Source organism: Dermacentor variabilis, chromosome 3 (genome assembly GCF_050947875.1).
Source record: "Dermacentor variabilis isolate Ectoservices chromosome 3, ASM5094787v1, whole genome shotgun sequence".
Taxonomy (NCBI): domain Eukaryota; kingdom Metazoa; phylum Arthropoda; class Arachnida; order Ixodida; family Ixodidae; genus Dermacentor; species Dermacentor variabilis.
This window is the reverse complement of record NC_134570.1, coordinates 202,160,159-202,182,828: the sequence shown is the minus strand read 5'-3', so window position 1 is coordinate 202,182,828 and position 22,670 is coordinate 202,160,159. Positions and strand designations below refer to the sequence as shown.

General features: G+C 44.5%; 1 protein-coding gene across 1 annotated transcript in view; it reads right to left on the bottom strand.

Moving 5' to 3' along the window:
- The window catches only part of LOC142574992 (uncharacterized), a 73,316-nt gene that overhangs the window by 5,091 nt on the left and 45,555 nt on the right, over positions 1 to 22,670 (bottom strand). The window contains exon 6 of the mRNA XM_075683968.1: positions 11,765 to 11,885. Within this exon, the coding sequence (XP_075540083.1) occupies positions 11,765 to 11,885 (121 nt within the window). The remainder of the gene's footprint in view (positions 1 to 11,764; positions 11,886 to 22,670) is intronic.

Here is a 22,670-nt window from a genome sequence, read left to right as displayed (position 1 = left end):
GGTAGTGAAGCCACGGGAGGCAGTGGCAGAAGGATGAAGTGAATACGTTGAAATTTTTTGGCAGTACGGCCGCCGCCTTAACCAGAATAAGCTCTGAACACTCCCGTTGTTTCGTATGCGCTGCCGTCTGCCGTCTACTGAAGAGCTGCCTTCTGCTCGACAACTCCGATATTAGACACCGTGTTCCCTGTTTCGGAAGCAATGATTTAGTTTATGGTTTTTCAGGCGTCCAAATTATTGCCCCAGCGATGGCGCTCTTTGGGTAACACAAGCTAATCTCGAACGTCATGCTCTTGCTGATTGCAACCGCCGGAAGCAATCGGGGAGCTAGTAAGATGTCGTAGGTACCATCCCTTAAACACCACCTATAGGTGATGGCACAGTTATCTTACCTATTATAAAAAAGGAATTTGGATTAGATACGGAATCAATCTAGTACACCTTAATTTTCACCTATAACGTTATGACGTTATAACGGCCTATAACGGTATAACGTTAAGGGAAAAGAAAAGAGCAGATTGGGTGAGGGAACAAACGCGAGTTAATGATATCTTAGTTGAAATCAAGAAAAAGAAATGGGCATGGGCAGGACACGTAATGAGGAGGGAAGATAACCGATGGTCGTTAAAGGTTACGGACTGGATCCCAAGGGAAGGGAAGCGTAGCAGGGGGCGGCAGAAAGTTAGGTGGGCGGATGAGATTAAGAAGTTTGCAGGGACGGCATGGCCAGAATTAGTACATGACCGGGGTAGTTGGAGAAATATGAGAGAGGCCTTTGCCCTGCAGTTGGCATAACCAGGCTGATGATGATGATGATGAATTTTCCCCTCCACTTCGTTCAGGTAGGCGCTCTTATTTTTACGTCTGCTTGTATCAGGCGTGAACGACCTCGAGACAGACGACAGGCCAGTTTTGTGCTGAGGGTTCTGCGCACATCCCACAGTCGTCATTCATCATAGACAAGCGCTAACAGTGTTCGCAGTAGTTTTGAGGTGTGAGTAGAGGTGCGATGGCTTACTGTTACAGCGGTGATAGGGTCTTTTGTGCAGATTACTTGAAAGTGCACAAAAAGAAAATACCGCTTCAAAGAAATGTCTGCAAGGTTGGAGACATTTGTGTATCTGCACTGCAGAAACTCTTGCCGCGAGCTGCCCGCCATGCACAGGATGACGACCAGGTATGCCAAAATTGCTTCCGGTGACTAAAAGAAATGCTCTATTTTTCCGATGCTTCCCCTGCTGAAACAGCTGATGAATTTTTACCGGAAGAAGACGAACTGGGAGGTAGAAAGGAGTGCCTACATCCACTTGAAACTTTGCCTCACGTTCATCAGCAGAAGTCGAATTCGTGACTAAGGAACTTTCGCCCGGTGCTAAAGCAAATTCAACTCGGTGGCACTGCAAGGTCGAAATCTCACTTCGTAGAGTGCAAGCGCCATTTGGACCCCTCAGGTACGAAATGCGGCGTGTGCACCGAATGGTTCACCAACTTTAAAAAAGCCTATGACATGTGCTCTTCGTATCAAGAGCGAATGCGCTTGTTGACTCTGTTCCCAAGCCAACTGGTGCGCTGAAAAGTTGAAGCTCTCATTCCAAATTTGTCAGCCTACATGATATACAAATCCCGACGTTGGCGCGAGAAGCGTGGAATATGGTCAGCACCAGACGCACCTGAGAGATCGCGGTTGAACCCAACAGACGTGCAGACCGCTGTGGAATATTATACCAAAGACGAGCATGGATGTTCTCGGCAGAGTCCCAACAAAAAGGATGTAGTATCTGTTTCGATTGATGGGAACAAACAGTATGCTGCCAAGAGGTTCATGACCCGCTCGGTACGGGAGACATATCGTCTCGTTAAGGAAGCCGATCCAGATATATCTATTCGGCTCTCAAAGTTTTATTCTCTCTGGCCAAAATGGGTTCTCCTTGCTCCACAACAAGACGTGTGCCTTTATATATATTGTACCAATGCCACACAGTGTGTTTCCGCGCTAGAAGAGCTCACTGAAGGTGCCTACACAATTACCCACCTCAAAGAGCTATGTCTTTGCACCTCGCCCACGACTGATTGTTTCCAGGGTGATTGTGATTATTGTGCAAACGAGGATGCTTTAACTACTACAACTTTGGGAATCCCTGAAGAGACAGAGGTAAACTATGCGGTATGGAAAAATGGCGACCTCGTCAAAAAGACAGCACAGGCTACTACCTTTCTGCGGGAGCTTGGAGTATGGCTTGTTAAGTGGATCACCCATGATTACATAAGGGGAATTCAAGCATCAGCAATACACGACGCCAAACGGAATCAACAGCACGGATCCCGTGTCTTTCACATTGACTTTGCAGAGAATTGGACAGATGTTGTACCGAACGAGGCATAATCATACCATTGGCACAAAAAACAGGTCTCGCTATTTACGTGTGTCGTCACGAGTAGAGGATCCACTTAATGTTTTGCTGTAATCAGTGATGACATATGTCATGATGCTGCACACGCTTGCTTTGCACTGGAAAAAATCTACCAGTGCATGAAGGAAGAACTTCAGCTTGACAAACATGTTACATACGTGTCTGACGGCGCCAGTAGGCATTTCAAAAACAAGTATCAGCTTTACGAGCTGTCACAGAAGGAGCACGCTTCAACGAAGTGGCTTTTTCGGCCACAGGACATGGCAAAAACGCTTGCGATGGCGTTGGTGGCTTAGTAGAGCACCAAGCCTCGCTCTACAATCTCAGAGCAAACAGCACTACAGTCATTAGGTCAGCCTCTGAAATGGTGGCGCAAATGACTACAACGCTGAAAAACGTAAAACTGCTCTATGCATATGCGGAAGAAGTAGAGAACTTTCGCCGCCTCAAAAAGAACCAGTGGAAATCTTTGCCACGTGTTCCAGGCATACGGTCTTGGCACATTTGGTTAAGCGAGCCAGACGCCAGCAACTTCGATCGCGTTGTATTAATGTCTTGCACTGCTGCAGGTAATTGGAAAAGGATCAAGCCTTTCTGAGCGTATACATCGGCTATGCTCGAAGTTCCTTGTGCTCTCTACCTGCCTCCACGTTAGAGCACTTCAATGAGGCATATGCGGATCATAAACAAGTGTACACTGACGGGTCAGTAAGTCAACAAGCAAGCAACTGTGCCACTGCGTATTGGATTCGCTTCATTAGAACTGCGTGATTTGGCCCTCTGGATCAGTTGGTCCTATAGAAAAATGTCGAATAGCTGCCAGTACTGCAGCGTTTCGAAAACTGAGGACGTGTTCTCAGCACGCTATCATCGTTTAGCATTCGTCAGTGGTGCTTCTGCAACTATCCCATGCATTGTATACCAGCAAGTTTGGCCGAGAGTTCATCTGGTCCTGCCAATACTTCAATGAAGAAATAAATGCTCTACTTGAGGCTTTGCACAGAAGGCAATTTCCTTATGAGTGCGCGGAACAGGTAATGTTTCCCAAAAGACCCAAGTATCTGAAATAGGAAGTGTCGTGCTTCTTTCCAGCTTTTCTAAGAAACTGTGAACTTTCCGACAAGTGGTGATCCTTAGGGACTGTGAACTTTTCATTATATAGCAATCTAACAGTTCCTTTTTTCTTTTTCTTCAGAGGCGGTAAAGTAAGCGATCGCTGGCACTATGTGCCAGCTAACCCTGCCTTAACCAACGTCATCGCTACTCCCACCACCGCCTCTTAGGTTGTAAAATGATGTTCATGTAATGACCAGTACGACATTTTCAGAGGCATTTACCTGCTGTACATTCTGTTACCTGTGTACATTCATACCGAGTTAACAGTTAATTCTGTAGCACACAAATAAATACAAACCTCCATTAACAGAAGGTACAAATTATCTCCGCTTCAAGGAGAAGGCACTTGCTGTTAAATAAAATAAGCCACGTAATACTTATGTTGACGCTTCTTTATTCCCATTCAAGCAAATATCTAGTGTACTAAACGCAGTTTTATGCAGAAGTATTAATTATGAGGTCGAAACTGCTTTTACGTCGCGATCACGGTCAAGTTTAGGCAAGTCGGAGCCTTAGGCACGCTCTTTTTACCCCGATGTCCCTTTTTCTTAGCACCTTGCTGCATTCTGGCAAAGCTCTCATTTCTACCAGCTGTATCGTGATTACAAACAAAATAATGCAACATGTTTTTCAATATTCTTTTCCACGTGCCTGTGAACACTTGTTTACGAGATTTTGAGAAAAATTTATGATGGTTTTTTTTATTTTGATTTTTAAATAGCGCTCATTTTTGTCAATACTTCAAATTTGAGGCGAATTCTAGAAATGGCAATTTGTGATACAGCAAGAACATTCAGCACAATTATTGAGTAAGTTAAGGTCTCACAGTCCAGCGAATTTCAAACGCCTACGTGGATTGGTTTAGTTGATAAAAATCGTAAATATAGCAACTTTTGAAGATTGTACCAAATTAAGCAATTTTTCTAAAACACTTCCGTTTTGCACGAAAGCCTCAAACAGTGCTAGCTGACCCTTCTTTACGTTTACGTTTTACACACAAGAATGTATTCTTCGTAGCTGTAACATATTGTATTTCACATCGTTGTGAATTTGTGAAAATGCTTGGGGCATAAAATAGGCACCTCCACACTGAAGAATCTGCTTATCTTTTTCCTCCTAAAATAATCATTTAAAAAAGGAGCCACATTCACTGTAGTGCTACCGAGTGATATGCGCAAGAAATATAAAATATTCAATGAAATCTAAAATATGAATTTTTTGACCCGTGTTGATCTCTCGTGGAATCTCGTGGAACGCGTAAACCGTTCCCTTTTCGATACCCACACATACACATTGAAATCACCGACAACGACAACAGAGGCAGTGTCATCGCAGCTAATTCACGCAAAGTGAGTAGCCATGAAACTTACGGGACTATGAGTCATTGCATTTTTTGCTTGCTTACTGGGGTACGAGCCATTGATGATGACATTTTTCGACATGCTGTTTTGTATGTTGTATGCGTGATCAGAAAGGATTTAAGCACTGTTCGCTTGACTTTGCTGAGGGCTTGAAGCCTCTGTCTGACGGGGCTATGAGGCATTGCATTTTTTGTTTGATTCGGAGTTTTCCTGTTGCTATACTATTTTCTCATTGACACTTTTCACCGAATTATAATATTTCAGAAGTAGAATAATTAACTAGGGCTAGTTATTTAATTAAGCCTAATAAAAAAGTTTATCTGAGTATCTCCAAGCGATGGCAAACATTACCTTCAGTCTGTTCAGCTACATTGTATTTCCATATTTTTAATGTTTGGCTCAAGTTACGTGGGACACCCTGTATATACGCATAGGTATATACATTGTTTGACTATGCGTATGACTTGCTGTTGAATTGACACCATGTAATTATTCGTCCTCTCATTAAAGATCGTAAGTTCCGATTTCTCTGCGCTAAACTTAAGGTCTAGGTTTGTCGCTGCTTTGCCATAAATATTCGCAAGTGTCTAAATCACATGCGTTGTCCGCTAGTGGCAGAATGTCGTTGTCATACATCAGTCCGTGGACCTTCCGTTGCGCGATTTGTCTATTACTCATGCAAGATAAATCAGACCCTAATTAACTATATTACAGTCGCCCCCCCCCCCCCCCCGACAACAGTGCCACTTTGAAGTGATCGCGCATCGCGACAAGCTTGGAGAGACCGGTTTTCACGCCGTCCATTTCTAGCCACCCTAAAGCTGTGACTTGGGCGTTGCGCCGCTAAGCCAGAGGGTGTGGGTTGGTATGCCAGCCGAGGTGGGCACATTTCCACGACGACGAAACGCAATAAGTGTAGCGTACCGTGCATTGTGTGGAAGTTGAAAGAACGCCCAGGTAGTCAAAATTAATCGGGAGTCTGCCACTACGACGTGCGTGATAATTATATCGTTGTTTTTGCTCGTAAAACCGAAGGATTTATTATAATTCACCTTAAACAATCAATCTATTCGAGCAAAGCACTCGTCCTAAAATTCCGATATTTTCCATCCCAACCCAGATCTTATCGGGTCCGCACTGCCCCATCTGTTACGAATTACGGAAAAACATTATCCAATGCTTTCCCCCAGACATTTGTTATTAAGGTAAATAGCATTATTTGCCTTTATTCAGACATTTCGAACCTGTCTGTCTGTCTGTCTGTCTGTCTGTCTGTCTGTCTGTCTGTCTGTCTGTCTGTCTGTCTGTCTGTCTGTCTGTCTGTCTGTCTGTCTGTCTGTCTGTCTGTCTGTCTGTCTGTCCGTCTGTCCGTCTGTCTGTCCGTCCGTCCGTCCGTCCGTGCGTCCGTCCCCTAGGTATGTGCTCCTTTCATTCCTGATGACGCAAGGAAACCAAGCCTGATGCCACGAATGCTCAGAAATCTATTAGAGCAAATAATGCTCCCGCACACCTTTTTTCATGTACCGTGGCGCTGAGCCGTTTCTTGTACAATGTAGGAGAAAACATTGTAAAGACAGAGGTGCACGGTTGGGTGCATCTGTTCTAAGTTCATCAACTTGAATTGCGTCAAGGAAACCTGTCCGAGTATTCGCACCTGCTTTATTAGGTGCCTGCGGCACCATCAATATACAGGCGGTCTTCTTTAACGGCACCAAATATTAAGGAATAGATCAATGTAAATCTTCCTGACATTATTGTTATCATTCGAGTGTTCAGATGGTAACCTCCGATACGGAGCAAGTTGAGCAGTTGTGTGCGCATTTTAGGAATGTATGTTAATTATCATTTAAATAATTGTTTTGGGGTGGCTAAAGCAAATTAGCAGACTGGAGCCTGTCTTCGACATATTGTAGTTGAGTGAATATATGCTTATTAATCATGCTTCTGTAAGAGCTAAGAACAAATATTTTGTAATTAAGCGTTCTCTGAAAGCCTAACTGACGCGGAAAAAGATCGTGGGTAACATCGACCTGACCGCTTCCAGCCTTTCGAGATATTGCGATGAATGACACGGCTCCGTGAGCATGTTCCTTGCGGCCAGACGACTGTCGATATTTATTAACATCGTTTTGCCGAAGGCAAGCCGTTTAAAGTTGAAATGTCAATGTAGCAACGAACGTGCGTTGCCGAAAACGTGCTTGGTCACAGAAACGATGCACGATTGAATGATAGTGCAGATTTAGCGCGTCATTGATCTCAAGGCTTTGCGCTGCCGCCAACGGAAGCAAGATAACGAAGTTGGACTGCTTGACAGCTTCTTACGGGGCCATGCCGGCCAAAGGCGGCAATACTGACGTCACAGGCGCATTTTTTTATCGGGTTCGCTTCAAGAAAGAGATGCAAGAAATGCAGTGTCATTCGTTCTTGTCTCGAGGATTTAATCACGGGTTTGGATGCCCTCCACACCGCGTTTGTTTCCAAGAGTAGGTGTAAGCAGGAAAATGTTCACTCACACACGAAAAAACACAAACACCCTCGCACGCACACATACGCACTCTCTCTCCCTCGCACGAGCCCACACTCTCTTCCTCACAAGCACTCACACGCTCTCTCCATCTCACGCACATATATCCATACGCACACAAACACGCACACTTTTGTCCGCAGGCATGCATGCTGAAAGACGAATACGCACGGTAGCACACGTGCACATTCACACGCCGTCATGCATGCGCCGCAAGCACGCAAGCGCACGCACACATGCACTAACACGCAGATGCAGGCATGCACACACACACCGCGAACGCTCACACACGCATACACGCACTCGCGTGCAAGCATATGCAAATATGGAGGCACTAGCACGCGCACACACTCTCCCCCTAGCACGCACACACACGCACAGTCTCTCTCTCCCTCGCGCATACACACGCTATTTCTCTCTCGCACACACACACAAACACTTTCTGTCTCCCCCGCACACAAACTCACTCTCCCTCACACGCACGTACTCTCTCTCCATCCGTCATACGCGCACACACACACACACACACACACACTATACGCACAAACAGGTATCCATGCGCACACAAACACGCACACATTTGTTAGCAGTCATGCATGCTGAAATTCGAAAACACGTTGGCACGCGTACACGTTCACACGCGGCCACGCATGCACCGCAAGCGCACGCACAGGTGCACGCACACACGCCGCGAAGGCTCACACACGCGTACGCGCACTCGCGCGCATGCAAACGCAAATACGGAGGCACACGCCCGCACAATCATATACAGAGCGAACAGGCGCATACAACCATACCCAGGCGCGCTCAAGACATGCACACGCATAACCACTCGGTACCATCTCGGCTGCTTCTCAAAAACCTGCGCGTGCTAACAGGCTGCATAGCACTCCCTCTACCATTACCTTGGCCACGGCGGCCGCATTTCGACGGGGGTGAAATGCGAAAACACCCGTGTACTTAGATTTAGGTACACGTTAAAAAACCCCAGGTGGTCCAAATCTCCGGAGTCCCCCACTACGGCGTGCCTCATAATCAGAAAGTGGTTTTGGAATGTAAAACCCCATAATTGAATTACCATTACCTTCTCAATGCCAACTGTAATAAACCGCTTTATGGTTTAAATTTGGCGCTTCTTCAAGTCATTAAGCCCTCTGGCGGGAGGGTGCACAACGATTTCTTCCTGTAGTGGGTCTTCACCGCCCCTGTCTGACCCGTTTTAACTGCTTTAACGCACCACCAATGTTCTCACTAAGTGCCAAAATACATATGTTGTTAGAAGGGGCTACCCTCTTGTTGTAGTCGGTTGAAACTTTTTGACCCTCAGCCGATATTCTGAAATATAATCGTCAAAAAAAATTTTCCCATTGAGTTACACTTGTGCGTTGCTGTGAAGTTCCGAAGGAGAATGTCCAGAATTCCTGGACATGAAACCAATTCAGATGACTCCATGGTGGCGACCACGCGTGGTCTGCGTTCACTGTACGTATTCTGTAAAGAGATAGTGTCTGTAAAGCATTCTGTACTTTCTGTTTGCCGAACATTATCATTTTGAAAGCAAAAACCTTCCTTCGTTTCGAGAGTACTTATAGAAATGTCTAGAAGGGCTCCCGTGCGGTGCTTTTATTGAGCACCGAGAGCAAACCTATGAGCAGCGCGCCGCGTTATCCCTCATGCTACGCCAGCAGGGCACTTCCGACATGTGGCGATTCCGTTTGTCCTCGCCCCCAATATACATCGCAGAAGTGTGGCAGAGAGGAAAGGCGAGGCAAGAAACTCCTTTGGCCCTTTCCATAATTTCGCCACTATCGTAACGAAACGAGTGAATAAAAGCCTCGCCACTTCGCTCGTACCTCGTATACATCTGGGCAGCGCGGAAGTGGGAAAAGGCGAAGTAAGACGGCAACAAGGAAACGCTCCTACTAGACACGGCAACAGTTGTGGACCAAGTGAATAAATGAAAATGCAAGTTACCCTATGGTACGCTTTTAGTATTTTTGCAAAATAAACGCCGCGCAAAATTTTCAAACTTAGGGTGCACCCCTAGAGGCCTATAGGGGTGCGCACGTAAAGTCGCATTCAAGCATCGCAGTTTCTAGAAGACCCTACGGAAGCAGCCGCCGATGAAATCAATACTTCTGTGCGGTAGATTTTCGTAATGATATTGTTCGATAACGTGGGTTCCATCCCGAACGCGGCAGTCACATCTTTATGGGGCCGAAATGCAAAAAACGCTCGCCTACTGAGATTTAGGTGCACGTTAAATTATCTCAGGTAATGCAAATTAAAGCCAGCCTTACCATTGCCACGTGCCTTCAGATCAGAATGCCGGCTTGGCAGTAAAACTCCATAACTTAATTATTATTTACACTTCTGCCATGATGCCTTGTGCCATGTGAAGCAATGACAGTGCTAACTTTTATTGTTTGCTTGATGGGCTGCTAACAACAGCGCCTCAAGTAAACACATCTCGCTGTGTTTTCTGTTTACTACATAGACCAAAGCAAGAGGTGCTCGCAAGGAAGGCTTAACATCAACTCACCACTCTAGGACGGATCCTAAGCGCTGACTAAGTTAAACATTCGCCGTAGATATCACTGCCGATTTTAGTGAATCAATGTGAGGGCGACCGATAGCTTCACTTACATCAAATGTCATAGTACGCTCGACCCCCCCAACCCTCTTCAATTGCTGGAAGTTAGTCACACAGTATTAGCGGACCCTTATTGAACCTTGTGCAGAGAACACTTCAATTTAAGTGTTTGTCGAAATAGCAGTAATGTCTTGTGTGCATAGAATACTATCACATGAAAACATAAACGCATATGAGGATCTCAATATGTTTACCTCGCTTTCCTGCAAAATAGCAACAAATATTACCTCATGAAAGGAAGCTTTAGCCCAAGGCGAAAACTAAAGAAATAAATACTAAACGCAGAAGTAGTCGCATCAGACGACTGAAATTATTATTGTTAAATTTCTGGCACTTAAGAAAAAACATGTGACTTCCTTAACTGCAGAGAACAATTTTTTTCTTGTTATTGTTGAGGGGCTGTCATTTTTTCTACAGAAATATTTCTAAATTTATTCGAACATCTAATGTGGACACGTTTAATAGATCAGTTCCAAGCGCACATAGACGAGACTGTTGTGGAATTCCGCCTCAGTATTGGCATAACAGATAGTTCTCTTTAGTACAGTCAATTTTGTCTGCTTTAGATGTCTCTATAAGCGCTAAATACGGAATTGTGATATTGGTATTTTATGGCTAAGGTGTACAGTTTAAACATGAAACGTCGTCATTCTGCAGAATTTCGAGAATTTTTTTTTAATGAGTGCCTAGACTAAAACCTATTGCCTACAATAAGTAGGCATTAAGTTCCTTTTTTACAAAATCAAGGCATATGGCATTCCAGGCAGCTTATGGGGACCGAAACGAGTTCATTCTTTTCATGTATTTAGCTGAATTCCTTAGGTAAACGTTACCATTATTAAAGCTACAGTTTTATGTGCACTGAGCTTTCTCATGCCGCCTCAATGCGTATAATGTCGGCGTGCTCGTGAGAGCTGAGCAAAACGTAGCTTTTTCAAGCAAATTATTAGCTTTGGGTGCATAGAATGATTAGGACCTTTGCGCACGTTGGTCATCATCGTCATCAGCCAATTTTTTATGTTCACTACAGGAGGGAGGCCATGCCTAACGATCTCCAATTACCCCTTTCCTGCACCAACTCATTCCGACCTTGCACATGTGCCCAATTTCCTAATTTCATCACCCCACCTAGTTTTCTGCATGTCCTCGACTGCACTTTCCTTCTCTTGGTGCCCGTTCTGTAACTATAATGGCCCACCTGTTATTATTCCAACGCGTTAAATCTCATACGCAGCTCCATTTTTTTCTCTTAATGTCAATTAGAATATCGGCTATCCCTGTTTCCTCTTTGATCCATACCGCTATTTTCCCGCCTCTTAGCGTTATGTCTTACATTTTTCATTTCATCGCTCTTTGCGCGGTCCTTAAGTTGTTCTCGAGCTTCTTTGTAACCTCCAAGTTCCGGCCCCATATGTTAGCAGCAGTAGAATACAGTGCTTGGGCACCTTTCTTTTCAACGATACTGGTAATTTCCCAGTCAGGATCTCGCAGTGCCTGCGGCATGCACTCCAACCCATTTTTGGTCTTTTGTAAATTTCCTTCTCAAGATCGGGGTCGCCTGTGAATAACTGACCTTGATAAACCTACTCCATTACAGAATCTAGAGGCTGACTGGCAATCGGGAGCTCTTCTTTCTATGCCAAGCTATTTGAGATTATTAAAATTCCGCAGCTTATCAGGATTCAATTCACGTACTCACATTTTGAGTCTTGTTGTAGAGGGTCTCCACGTCCCTAAGAAGACGGTTGACGAAAGGAAGCACGTTGGTGATGCCCGTAAACATGTAGAGGTCGCTCATGATGGCGAACCCTGCAGCAGCTCTGCGAAACATCGATGACCTTGTACAACAACGTAGCTTCTTGATGTCTATATACAGTGAGCTCGAATCGCAATTTTGCACAAGTCTGCGGCAGGTATCAGTTTCAAGGTGACTAAAAATAGTCGTAATGCAATGACACATTGGTAGGTCCAAAAGGACAGCTGAACAGCGCATTTTCGTTTGCTGCAAGACCATGACTACTAGAAAGTTGTAATACTCTTCCATGGAAACACATTATGAACGTACACGGAGGCATCATTGACGATGCGAGAAATTATCGGCGAGCCCTATGCATTTCTATTTACTTCTTTCCTCCAACTCATGCTCCGAACTGTAGAACTGTAAGAAAACCATGTGCTCCGTTTGCTACCGGTAGCCAATTACAATAGCCAGTATTTACGGAAAGCGCATTAACTTGAGGTCGAATAGTGCCTTCCCTCGAGTTCAGGAGTTGCTCAGGCAAAAGCATGTTAGGAACTCAATAAAGCCAGGCCTTGTGGATAGCAGCAAAACAGATGAATTAGCAACGTCATGGTCTTGCCTCTTAACTCGTTCATTCTAGACCCTGCTTTAACCTACTTATTTGTTGGCGACTTGCCACATTCAAGAAAAGAAGTCAACTGGTAGGAAATTTGGGACCTTATCAAGAACCTGGTTTCATGTAGTGCAGCTATAAGCAGCCTCCACGTCAATTTTTACGCTTAATATAGGCGTGTACGCGTCACGAAGTGCTCGAAGAAGTGCGGTATTTTTGACAACCAAACCGTAAACAACGCTATCGACTGCCATTGCCACTTGCAGAAAGTGACACATGAATCGGAACACAGGTTTCCCAAATTAGCATGGCGGGCGAGATTGCGCAGCGCTTCGAGTGCTCGTGGCACGCCGAAAAATATTGCAGGCAACGCGATGTGGACAACGTCATATCCGCTAACCACCAGGTGCACGCGTCCATTATAGCGTGGCCCGTTTATTGTCTCCTTTTGGAGCGCAACTCTTATGGTACCGTTCTCGCGTTGAGCGTTGTTATGCCTCGCCGGCGTTAAAGCTGTTTCGCATGATACGATTTTCGTCGCACCGAAAGTGCGATTTTAGTCGCATGCGACGACGATCGCAGTCACAGTGCCGAACGCCTCCCCCCCCCTCCTCACCCCTTTTCGGCTGCGACCAACCGGTGTGTTGAAGCGTCACGCCTTCGCAGCAATCGCTGTGATCCTCAGTGGAAATTGCGCCGCCAGCTATTTCGCGGTTTTGAGAAATGGCGTCTCGCCCAACGAGTGCAATATGCGGAAACGTGGATTGCCGAATCAGGTATGTACGCAAAGGGAGAATAAAGAACTTGTCCCGCCGATTCCATTCTCCCATTTCTATGTGTACGTTGACACGCTACGTAGCAAATAAAGTGCATTTTCATGCTTGCTTCGTATGCTATAGACACACCTTTGCGAGTTGCCAATACTACGAGTTGCTCGACCTCCATGAGATGACATGGCATTTTGGGGTCGCCAGAATGTTATTTTGTGCAGTAGCACAAAAAAATAGCGCGTACCGAGCAGTTTACAGTAATGGCAATCTCCTCAAGGGTGAATGACAAGGCAACAAAGCACCCCAAGTTTCAACGTTGCACTGAACGCGCGACAGTTTGGTTGTATTCTTTTCCTGTAGGTTTTTTGCACGCGTAAGTTTTCCGATGCATCTTGAAAGGTTATCTCATCAAATGCTTATAAATTTGAAATCCCGATTTTGCAGGCTATCGTAACAAATTTCCTAAGATAGCATTAAGTCCGTGGCTTGAATAAACAGTGTCGTCAAATTGTTTTCGAATATTTCATGCACATTAAGTTGTATCTCAACTCTGATGGATGATTTTTTTCTCCATGTACAGGAACGAATAAACCTTGAATATGTTGCTGATTTCACACCCTTCCGCACCTGTATAACCTCTTACGTTGAACTGTAATTAAACACTTATATAACATTATTGACTAACTATAGTGGTACAGTGACAATGCACCGACCTGCAAAGTCATAAAAAACTCCTGCGACAGTGCGAAAAGCTCGTAAACAGCCTGTTCTTGTGTAGGTGAAACAAAAGCAAATCAAAAATGTGCAGTATAGTTAGCCACTTGCGTCCATTTCTGTGAATAATTGCAACCTTTGTTGCTATAAAACAGGCTATAAACAGTTCTTGCGCAACCACAGCTAATCAAGGCTACAGAAATATCCATGCGTAACATACTTATTATAACACTTACTGATAGGTTTGTGATGACATTTGTTAGTGTGTAAACTCATATTAAGATATCTTCTGTCATTACTACCTTTACACGTAATGAAGCACCACATGCTACTTGCAAGGACATTTCACCCTGGCGTTTTAAAAGAAATTTCTGTATTTCAACATTAAAGAATATGCAGTTCATTCAATAAGGGGCCAAGAACAGCCTTTTATTTTGTAATAACACAGTTATTGTAATTCTTACCCACATAGAGGGGCAAGAAAAGAAAACAGAAATCTGTCGACAACGGAATTGTTCTTCAATTTATTAGCCTGCCACTGCGGTTATGGCATTCTGCTAATAACACAAGGTGAGAAGCTGATTTGCCAGCCATAGCAGTCGGCTTTCGATGGGAGTCAAAGGTAAAAAAAAAAATCTCTTGCACTTATATTTATTTCATCATCTTTTACTGAAGCCAAACACCATTGTATAAGGGAGGCATGTATATGCGAAATCTAACAAGCAATACTAGCACCAACCGAAAACAAAAGGTACAATTGTAAATCAAGAATCTTTGCGATACTTCGAATGTGGAAAACATTCATTGCGACAATATGTATTCTTCAATACACGGTGCAAATAATTATTTAATTTTTATATCATCTCTATTCATATCGTTTATTTATTTTCTGAAAGTGCCCAAGTACAGCTTTAGGCCTTAATATTGGTGCACTGGTACTACATACAGAACATAAAAGCGAAAAACAAAACAGAATATCTCAAACAACACTGGTGGAAAATGCAACATAAAATTGAATTAATCAAAGAGAGAATTCGGACACTGAGCAAATAGTAGAGCTAAATATATCAAGATAATGACACAATTAACTTTTTTTGTTTGCAAGACGTGTTATTATGTAAGAGGTGCAAGATCAGTTCTCATAAAAAATGCTACGATTACGCAAGTTCGCGCGAGGCACGCAGAACGTTACCGCTGACAGTAACCGCGGACAGAAAAATTAGTTGTGGATTACTTTATACAAAAATAAGTAATCACGGTACTTCCACCTTATTTCTAGGGGTCTAATGTTACTTGCCAAGGTTGAGGACTGGGCGTGTTGGTATAGCATATAAGAGGCTTGATTGCGCAACATTTGGACGACACGCACTCGCTCTGTGGTGTGTGCTTCTCTTCTTTGTGTGTCGTCCAAATGCTGCGCAATCAAGCTTCTCATAGTGTAAGGCTTAACATGCACAGTACACGCTCACAGGCATAAAATAGACGGCGTCCAAGAAATCGATCGTACAGGACACGAATGGAACGTCGCTGCACACATACGTCGCTGAACACAATTTGACCAATATTTGCAACATTGGCCAAATTATTACAGTTCCCTACAACAAAACTAATCTGTAATTTCCAGCTGACAAAAAAGAATACTAGAGAATAATAGAGTTGACATTCTATAAACTTTTTAGTCATTCTTGATATGAGGCCTACCTTCCTGTAGGAAGCATTAACGATGCTTTAATCATATTCTTCGAAGGCCAGCCTGGAGTCAAACAATATTCCTTAGTCGCACGTACAACTCGCACAAATAAAGTGAGTATTCGTATAGTAAAGTGTACATTTTGTGATTAAAGTAAACAAGTGTCTTAGTTGGAATAATGCGCAAAAAGATGGAAGCAAACCACTGCGCAACAGAATTCGCATCATCCTCTAATAATTCACAATTGTTCTCTGATTCTATTTCTCGGTAATGTTTAATATCGTATGTGTATAAATGAAGACGAGAACAACACAAAAATTCTTGGAGGCTATTAACAAAGGTATTGGTAAATAATGGCGCTAATACAGAACCTTTCGGAACACCGGAAGTTGATTCATAAGACACGTAGTACTTAGCACCAACGCGAACATAATTTAACCGATTCACGGGTAGTCTTTTATCAACTTACACAGGCTAGTACTAATGCCGTAACTCAAGAGTATATGAATCAAATCAGCAGAAACAAGATAAAATGCTTTTGACAAGTCGAAGTATACCGTGTCTGTCATCAGTTAGCAACAACGGGTGTTCCAGCATCAAGAAAAGAAACATGGTTTATTTCCACAGACCTACCATGAACAAAGCCACCTTTGTATATGCTAACATTATGCTTAAAAAACGACAGAAGGGTATTTGAAACTTTTGCAAACGGAGACAAGAGGACACGGGGCGATAATTTTTGATCTCGCTCATGTTGCTTTTTCTATGAACTGGCACATCTATTGCATTCTTCCAGCAAGAAGACGAGGCGACGCAAAGGAAGATCAAAGATGTGCGTAAGAAGATGAACAAACATATAGCCTTTGATAATAAAACTCGGTATACTGTCGTAAGCAAGAGAATGCTTCGGTTTCAACTTACTTATGGCCGCCGCGATATCGTGTTCTGTAAAACATGAAATGTTGAAATGGTCACTGAAGCTATACTGCCAGCCACCAGAGCTAGGCGCATACGCCGTATTAATGAAAACAGAAAAAAAATGTTCAGCGAATGCATCGGCAATATTGTCGCAGTTTATAAAAATGCTGCGAGATGGATGATTTATGACATTAATTTCCACCCGCTCTGAAGTGCAAGCTTTTATATATGATCAGAATCGTTTTGGATCGCATTTTACGCGCTCTTTGACAACCTTAATATATGCATCACTCTTTCTATGCATTACGCATTTCACCTGGCATCGCAAGGCACTAAATTTTTCGTACCACTCCGATAATTCTGTTTTCTTGAACTTGCTATGGTACCTTTGCTTGTTATGAAGTAGACCAAGTAATTCTTTAGAAAACCACGTAGGATATCGAGCAGAACGAAGCTAATTGCAGGGAGCGAAGGCTTCGAAAGCTCATTTTTAATTATCAGTAACGATGCTAACTGCTTTGTTGATATCTGTGTCACGGAACAATTCAGACTTGTCACCATCATTCAAATAGTGGTAAAGACCTAGATAGTCGCCGTTCGGAAAAACCAGTGACTGGACAGGCTCCATCAACACAAGAATAGCCTCTAGAAAATTGCGAATTCATGCGGAACATGCCAAGGGTCAACAGGAACCAAACCGCTAACAGCAACGAAAAAATCTGCAACGCAGAAATTAGCTAGAACTGTATCTAAAATATCGCCCCCAGTATTTGGAACCGTGTTAAACTGCGCTAATTTAAGAAACTCGATAAAGAACAGCGCATCGCAGCGAGGGGATGATAAAAACAGGGATGTCGTACATGAAGAATCCCAAACAATAGACGGAACATTGAAATCGTCAGCTACCAGCACACTATACTTTTCAACATCAATAACTTCAACTAAGTTATTCATATACTAAGAAAACTGCACTTTCTCATGTTACGGGTGAAGTAGGCTGCGCAGAGCAACCAATTCTTGCCGCTTTTAGCAGGAATTTCAACTCACACAGTCCCTGGTACAATCTCAAGGGCCGCAGGCCTTATAACGGTAAGTTTGTTCCGCAATGCCAATTAACACACCACCGCCGTATTTACCATGCGCATCATACACGCAGTCATATCTATGGACTGTGTATTCCAGTGGAAAGTAATTCTTGGGCAGCAAGTTAAGGTTGCAAAGCCAATCTTCAGTTAAGCGTATGACAGGTATGAACAGGCTGGCACGTTCTCACAGAAATAGGCGGATTTCTTGCGTAGACGACAAACGTTTTGGAAAGAGCAGAGCACTGCATAATGAGGTTCGGAAAGAAACCACGTTATTTTGTTGCTGGCATCCCGGATGCATCATGCCTACCGTAGAAAGGCTTGAAAAGGAAGCCCTTAGGCCAAATATCTACCGGGTACATTTTTTTTTCAAAAACGTTCTCGTTCACTGTGATCTGGAAACAAGCATAACTCTCATGCTTCGCTTTGAGATTTTGGCAGTGAACATTGTTGCTATGAGCTTCTTTTAGCGTAGCATAGATTTCATCGCAAGTCGTCGAGGGGGCCAAGTGGGACACGAAAAGCGGACATCCTCCCGATACAGAAACCAGCGTGTATAGAAGTCCTTGCCCCCAGCGACGTCTGCGCCCTCGTCTTGGGCTGGAACTTAATAGGTTGTAGGCTTAGACGTACATTAGCTTCCCACGACGACCCACCCACTGGAGTGGGTGCCGATTTGACGCTGAAATGTTGTTCACGCACCGGCGCGAAGTCGGTCGATAGGTAGACTTGCGGCGTATCACCAAAGGAACGTCGCTGAAAGCGACAAAGGAGGCCATTGGTTTCCATCACATTTCTGCTGCACACATTTGCGCCGTATCTCTGTGTTCTGGGCCACATGCAAGCGAAGGTTGTCGTAATCCTTTTTCAGATCAATAATCACACTTGTAAGTGACGCGATTTTGTCGCACAGGGCTTGCACGACGACACGAAGTTGGTCGCAGGTTCCATCACAGGCCTCTTGGTCACCTCTTGGTCCAGTGGGGCACATAATGGGGCATTGGGAGCCCTATACAGTCGCACCCGTTGCGTCTATTACACTGGTAGCACTTGCACGGGCTGGATCCCACGGACGTGTACAGCTGTTATTCTTCGTCAACAATGTTCAAGCACGTACAGTGGAACCGGTGGACTCAAGGGCCACAGCATCGGATAAATTGTTGTCGATTGAAGAACGGCTGCAAGCCCGAATCGCACTTGTCCTTTGAACCCGTCATGGCATGTGAGCACAAGAAAAGGCCGTACGTGCGCAAAGTTGCCGGAATCGGGGAGCGCGGCAAGAGCGTTTCCACGCTTATTCAGTGCGCAGCATTGAATTGACATAGTAAGTAAGCTATCACGTAGCTGGCTGTAATGTATAAATGTAAAAATACATGAATACTCATACTACATCATGCATACAGTACGAAGAAAACCTTCTTGAAGAGTTGTCACTTCTGGCAGGTATGAGTTTCGGGTAACCAGCAGAAACTTTATTACAGATCATTTTATAACAGTGCCTAAGAAAGACTGAAAAGGTTTAAGAGGCTTTTAATGAAGTAACGGCATGCTACTCTAATAGTACGAACGATGAGCGAGAAAATTTGTGTAGGGCTCTCAAGTTCAACCGTAACTTTTTGAAAGGCAGAAAATTCCAGGTATGAGTTGGGGATACATTTGGCTCATCCAGACTAACCATACAGGCATACTACGAAAAGTACTAATGTCTGCGGAGTACCACAGTCTATAGGAAAGCCATCTTATACAGAAATCAAGAATGCTTCAACAAGCTCTCGATAACATTGCCGACTTTCTTAGCCTATTCGGCATGCAGCTTTCTGATAAGTAAGCTTACATCTGCGTGGGAAATAAGACTAGAATCAAGAACTGCCACAGATTGCATGCTGTGCTTCACATTGCCGGACAAACATACCCGCAAGTCAACATCTTCGAGTGCTCAGCTATTGTAATATCAAGACGGCACAGCCAGCACGTGCATTAAACAGTTATGCCACGCCTGGCCACAAATTGTACACCTGGTGAAACGAATAATATCAAGGGCATGGGGAGTGCTATGGAAAATAGCAGACGCTATACTGGTGTCCAAGGTGTTGTATGGTATGAATTACAGGCAACGCACAAAAGGAACACACATTGCACACAGGCATGAAGCACTCACGCAGGAACAATGAAAGGTCTTTTCAACTTTACCAAGCTTGAAGACCTCTACGAGAAAAAGCAAACGAACAAGCACCTAGAAAGTGTAGAAATGCAGCCTGTGGCATAAACTTTTTGTCTGTAGAGCTCGGAACATTGCCGCAAGATACTAGGCCAGCTAGCATATGAGCTGCAAAGACGACTACCCCTCCCTCAAGAAACAGAACCACAGAAGCGCCTGAACTCGAAACACAATGCGCAAGCGCTAGCAATATATGCACATCCTGGGCGCTATAACGTAAAGCTATTCCAAACTTTTCTATTCCAGTTCTGCAATCAGCTCTCCGTGATTGGTCAAAAATATTTTTGGGCTACCCCCACTTTGTCTGTCAGTTACCTGACGTCACGCAAACCCCGATAGCTCCCAATCTGATATGACGTGTACACTCTGATTATGCATGATTGGACTGCACAAAAGAAAAATAGTTATTTCTGAATGTATGCCTTTTGGCCATTAGCCCTCGGTTATTGGTCAAAAGTTTTCGGGCTGCACCCACTTTAGCCACCTGTCACGCGAAGTCACAAAACCGCGAAAACTCACCGCGTCAAAGTGACCTGCACGCGTTAAAGATGCAATAATATGCCGAACAAAACTGAACTTTTCTCCGATAGCCACTGGCTACCCCGTTCTGAAAGGAATAAGAAATGGCGGCCGCTGATCGCTCAGACACTGGCTACTCGCACCTGCCGGAGACCATTGCATTATTTGCGTACAATAATTTTTTCTGCGTGGCCGTGTAACGTTTTGGAGCACTTTGAGCACGTTACAACCTCGCTCAGGCAACTTTTCCTTGCTCAGCACGCTTTTTAACGTCATTCGTACAATTTCGTTGCATGCCGCCGCGATTTTCGACCAGTCACCGTAAGCTAAGTAAGGGAAAACGTACCATCGAAGACGCCGGCGCCACCCTCTCAGCCACATCGAATCTCTCTTCACTAGAGCGGGCTCCTCGCCACTTATCAGCCAATTAGATAAGACGAGATGCTCAGTGTAGGCAATGTTATTCGTTTTTAATGCAAACAAAAGAGACAACCTTGCAGGTCACTGCCCAATGCTTGCGTCGGTAGTCACGCAACTTCGACGTCAGGAGATTGGAATAGAAACTAATTGGCATAGTCTTACGTTATTGGGCCCCTTATCTACCGAAGCTGACGGTGAGCACCGGTAGCACGAGGATTTTGTTGCGCTGACACGACGGCTTCGCTACAGCCTACTTTCCGAATACTGCTTATGCGGTGAGGGTAGCTACATGGGCTTGTTGATAGGCCATCTTGTAAGCTGTTAAATGGCGGGAAGAATGACACGGATGTATATAGAAGGCACATGAGACAACACACAGCGCTGAATGATTAGCTGAGAACAAATGTTGTTTACATGCTCTTTCGCACTGAACTTTGGAGTGCGCAACCGTCGTTGCGCACTCCAAAGCAAATTTAAACTTCAAAACGTTTTCTGATTACAAAACGCGCATATTATTTGCTTCCAATAAAGACAGGTCAAATATATTATAATGTGCACGTTTTGTTTCATTAAAACAATTATGCAGCGCTTGCCACAGAACCTGACAGCAAGGAACCCTGGGCGTCGCACCAGTCACACTGTTAAAATCGCAATCATGTGAAATGGGCCCTCTAAAATCGCATTGGGACGTGTTCGACTCGACCGATTTTTGTCGTTCCAGTCGTGAAAGAGCCTTTATAGCTCGTAACCGAGCGAACGAGCACAGGCGAAAGATGAAAGCGAACGCGCAGCGCAGCGGTAAATGAAAGAAGAGCACGCGATGAGGAAAGTGAAGTAGGAATGGAGGGGAAACAGTCTGCGCATGCACTGAGTTGCCGGTGGGCATGACATCTACCGCCGCGTGGGCGATCTCATCTGCGTTTCCGAGGGGAGGCCATGATGGCGTGAGGTGGGCAGGGCTATGCTCGTCCACGGCGTCTGCTGGTGAGGTCAGCCCGCGGTACCAGCGCGTGTGACGGGGATCACTGGTCTTGCAAGGGGCGACGGCGAGCGCTTGCGGGTAAGGCTCGATGGGACGCTGGTCCATTGCGGGTTCTCGCCGTTAACACAGGTGGCACGAATTCCCCGCGACGAATCGCCGCTCTCGTCGTTGGTGCAACAAAAGCGTGAAAAGAAATGCGTAGTGTTGCGCAACTCGGGATGCGTAGCGACGATGTTTACGATATGGCGCCAGAGTAGCGCGCGCCGTATGTATGGAAACAAAGTGCACTGCTCACAGCGTTCGCTTCCTAATATGCAATCATAATACCAAATATTGACACGCGAAATGAAAGCACGTGTAGAGCTGCGCTCAAATTTTGCATTGGAGAGTATCCTAATCGTCCGTGAATTTTACTTCTACCGTATGTTATCCTGCATTACGCTGCATTACCTTCATTAGCTATGTACCAACTCGGCCAACATATTGCGCTGCGACTGCACGCGTCCTTGGCTTAAGTGCTGTTTAAGGACTGCTTATTAGAAAATTCGAAGTTGACCAGCCCTGCAGCTTTCAGAAAATTGATTTTGCAGTATATACTGCTCATTTTGTTACCAATTTAGGCAGCGAAATGGCGTTGCATATGGCTATTCACTCTGGTATGATTGCGTTTACGTGCAGCATATTGTCACGGTACTACTGATCTAGAGGAGCGTCGATGAAGAAGACGCTTGTCGCCTGGCGCGCTCTCGACCATATTGTTCAGCACTTGATGTGCCTGCCTTCGTGTAACGTCCTGGTCCAGGTGCTGATCTTTGTAGAATTCATGGAAAGGAAGAAATCGACTACTAGTAAAAATGTCATGTTCAGGAAACTCAATAACTGGAAATCGACTTGGAAAACCCTTATAGGGAAACGAGAAATGAAATAGATTACAT